Raw genomic sequence first — 3317 nt, forward strand, 5'->3', positions numbered from 1 at the left:
CTCCTTCAGGCCCAACATACAGTTTTTGACAAGTCTTTGGAATTTTGGTTTTCCTTGCACAACAACTGTAACTGTAATAAGCATGACTTGAAGTGACTCATTTTACATTACGCATAGCTATTTGACAGATTTTTAATCTGAAAGCATTGATCAGTGCAGCTTTATTTCAATGCTTGAGTGAATGACTCACTGTTCAAAGTACAAAGTGAACTTAACTATTTATTCTAAAATTCTTTATTCTGGACTTTTTCAAACAGTTTTGAAGAATTGGCTTCTTACATATGTTGTCTCTCAAAAGTTGTAAGTGGTGCTGTAATCACTAGAGTCCAATCGTCAGCCAAAACAAATGATAGCAACCTGTTTCACCAGAGAGAAAAAGGGTTTCAGAGTGTGATGAAGATGAAGATGACGAAGAATATGATGCAGGGAGGAGGGAGTTCACTATCTAAGACAGAGAGACTGAAAGACAGCAGAGCAGGAGGAGGAGGGGGAATGATGAGAGAGATAAATCAGCTGTATGACAGAACTTTGCTCAGAAAGCTACGCGTGTTCAGGAGCTTCCCCTCTCCTCCTCTCTTTCTGATGATGAAGGAAGCTGAATTCTGCTTTCCACAACTCCTCAACACGTCTTGCAAAAAGCACACACGTCCTCATTCTGAGACAATGCTCATTTACATTGTGTTTTCCTCCCTGTCTCTGCTGACTGCATCTCTCAACCTGCTGGTCATCACCTCCATCTCCCACTTCAGGCAGAGATAAATGTCTTAGCATTGATAATTTGTTGTTGTAGTGAGATTTAATCATTGACCTCTGAGCATTACATCCTGGTGGTTTGATGGGACCTTTGTTCATAAGCAGTGCTGACAACATTTACTGTTTACATAGTTTATAGTTTAAACTGTCATTGCTGCTTTCATTAAACAACTAATTTTACTGGTAATAATACAGTGGTTGTTTGTAATATTGACAGTGATGATATTCTCTCACTACAGGCAGCTTCACACCCCCACCAACCTCCTCCTCCTCTCTTTGGCTGTCGCTGACTTCCTTGTCGGCCTCTTTGTGATGCCAGTACAAATTGTCTTAACAGAACCCTGCTGGTTCCTGGGTGACTTGATGTGTGTTCTCTGTTATTTTTTACTCTTTATCACTGTCTATGCCTCAGTAGTAAACATGGTGCTCATATCAGTCGACCGTTATGTGGCTATCTGTGACCCTCTGCACTATCCTACCAAAATCACTCAAAAGAGAGTTCAAGTCTTTGTTCTCCTGTGTTGGATTTACTCTATTTTCTACAGCATTTTGATTTTATATAATAACCTGAAACAACCAGGCAGGTATAACTCCTGCTACGGACAATGTGTGATTAATATAAACGGAGTAGTTGACATTGTTTTATTCTTTATCCTTCCCATTACTGGAATTGTCATTCTGTATATGAGAGTGTTTGTGGTGGCTGTGTTTCAGGCCCGTGCCATGCGCTCCCACATTGCAGCTGTCACACTGCAGTGTTCAGTGAGTGTAACTGCTAAGAAATCAGAGATGAAAGCAGCCAGGACTCTTGGTGTCCTTGTTGTTGTGTTTCTCATGTGTTACTGTCCATATTATTGTGTGTCTCTCTCTGGCTATGACCTCATGATTGGCTCCTCTGCCAATATCTTAATAAACATTCTGATATATCTTAACTCATGTCTAAACCCTGTGATCTACGCCTTTTTCTACCCCTGGTTTAGAAAATCATTTAAACTCATTGTTACTCTTGAGATACTGCAGCCTAACTCCTATGAGGCCAATGTACTATAGAGAGAAACTGTGGAGAGACTGAGAAATGAGACATGAGCCCCACTTGTAAAAACTAGTACATTTATCAGATTGAACATCCCTGTTCCTGCTATCATTTTCCAAGATGACAGATGAAAATAATAATAATTAGGAGCATGGCATTTGAACTTTGTACATATAAAGTATTCTGGCTACTACATACATACTGTATTTTTATTTTAACAATATAATTATATTTCACACAGAATAATGATCAAAGGAAGTTTTCACTGCATTGACATAACTCTGTAAATTAACTAGTGTGCTAATTGGAAATCATTAGAGCTTAAAAAAAAGCCATAGGAGGAGAGTCAGCCAGGGAGACAAGTACAGAATAGATGTTCAGGTAAACAGAATACAGGTCTGGTATGGGGTAAGACAGTTTTCAATGATGTGTGTGTATTAATCTATGGTTGTGCATAAATTAATAAGTTGTACACAAAATTGTGTTTTTGTAAACTCTTGTATAAGTCAAATCACATATAAAATACGTAGTGTTATAAAGTCAAAGGTAAAAGTGTTTATTTGTCATATGCACAGTTAGGAAACGTGTTTCCCTGTACAATGAAATTTTTACTTTGCCATCCACATGAATGCAACACAATACAAGGGAAATATAAATGGAAATAGAAAGTAGATGAGCAATACCACAAATCTAAATATGCATGCCAAACCTCCTCAGCCTCCTCAGGAAGTACAGCTGCTGTTGGGCCTGCTTGGCCAGCTGTGTGGTGTTAAGTGTCACCTGAGGTCCTCACTGATGTGGACACCCAGGTATTTGAAGTTGCTCACTGTTGGACTTAACCGTCCTGCATGTTTGTTTCTGAGGAAGAGTCGAATTCAGAACAACCTTTAAAACATTTATTACAATGTTAAAGAAAAGCAATTACAGAACTCTGGGTTCTGTCTCTATCTGTGTCATATCACAAATCTAAGGCACTTTAAAGCAGCTGTAGTGGTTAAAAATAAACAAGGTACCAGTAATAGAACAGTATGTAGTTCATATATAGATATTATTTGTAATAGTTATGAAAGGGTGAGCTAAGTGTTTATGTAAGCTTGATCTGTTTCTCTTCTCTTGCTCAAGCAAGAATATCTTGGGCTGTGTCCCCCTTGTTTAACTTATGGGTAAACATCGTGTTCAGGTTTAGAAAAAGGAAAGGTGCGCTAGGTCAATGCGACCTAGAAGTTCATGTGAGCTGAACAATGAGCTTATATAATTTGCTCAAGATGGTTCCTGTTTTTGGTACATCTTAGGGTGTTGTCTTCTAAAAACTGGAGACAGGAAGCTAAGTTCAGAAATTGATGTAACAGCCTAAAGAAAGCTGCGGATAAAAGGTTAGGGAAGAAGAGAGAGTGTGAATGCTACCGGGACAGTAAACCATGTGCTTTTTGTGGACTCGGCCGGGGGGAGGCTGACCAACTATGGGCTGACAGACTGACTGACTATGGGCTGACTGGCATTCTAACCACGACAGTGTAGAGGGAGAAGAGCA

At 39.3% G+C, this 3317-nt stretch overlaps 1 protein-coding gene across 1 annotated transcript; it reads left to right on the forward strand.

The window, feature by feature from the left end:
• Positions 1 to 585: 585 nt before the first annotated feature.
• On the forward strand, positions 586 to 1803 carry LOC109953828 (trace amine-associated receptor 13c-like). Its single transcript, XM_020589281.1, has 2 exons — positions 586 to 749; positions 993 to 1803. Exons 1-2 carry the CDS (start codon positions 586 to 588, stop codon positions 1801 to 1803), a joined length of 975 nt encoding a protein of 324 aa, XP_020444937.1.
• Positions 1804 to 3317: the final 1514 nt, after the last annotated feature.

Source organism: Monopterus albus, unplaced genomic scaffold (genome assembly GCF_001952655.1).
Source record: "Monopterus albus unplaced genomic scaffold, M_albus_1.0 scaffold1507.1, whole genome shotgun sequence".
Classification (NCBI taxonomy): Eukaryota; Metazoa; Chordata; class Actinopteri; order Synbranchiformes; family Synbranchidae; genus Monopterus; species Monopterus albus.

Excerpts from the sequence above, each read along its gene's own strand:
- LOC109953828 (XM_020589281.1), top strand. The coding sequence starts at position 586 with ATGAAGGAAGCTGAATTCTGCTTTCCACAACTCCTCAACACGTCTTGC. Across the intron at positions 750-992 it reads ACCTCCATCTCCCACTTCAG|GCAGCTTCACACCCCCACCA; the intron begins GCAGAGATAAAT and ends CTCTCACTACAG.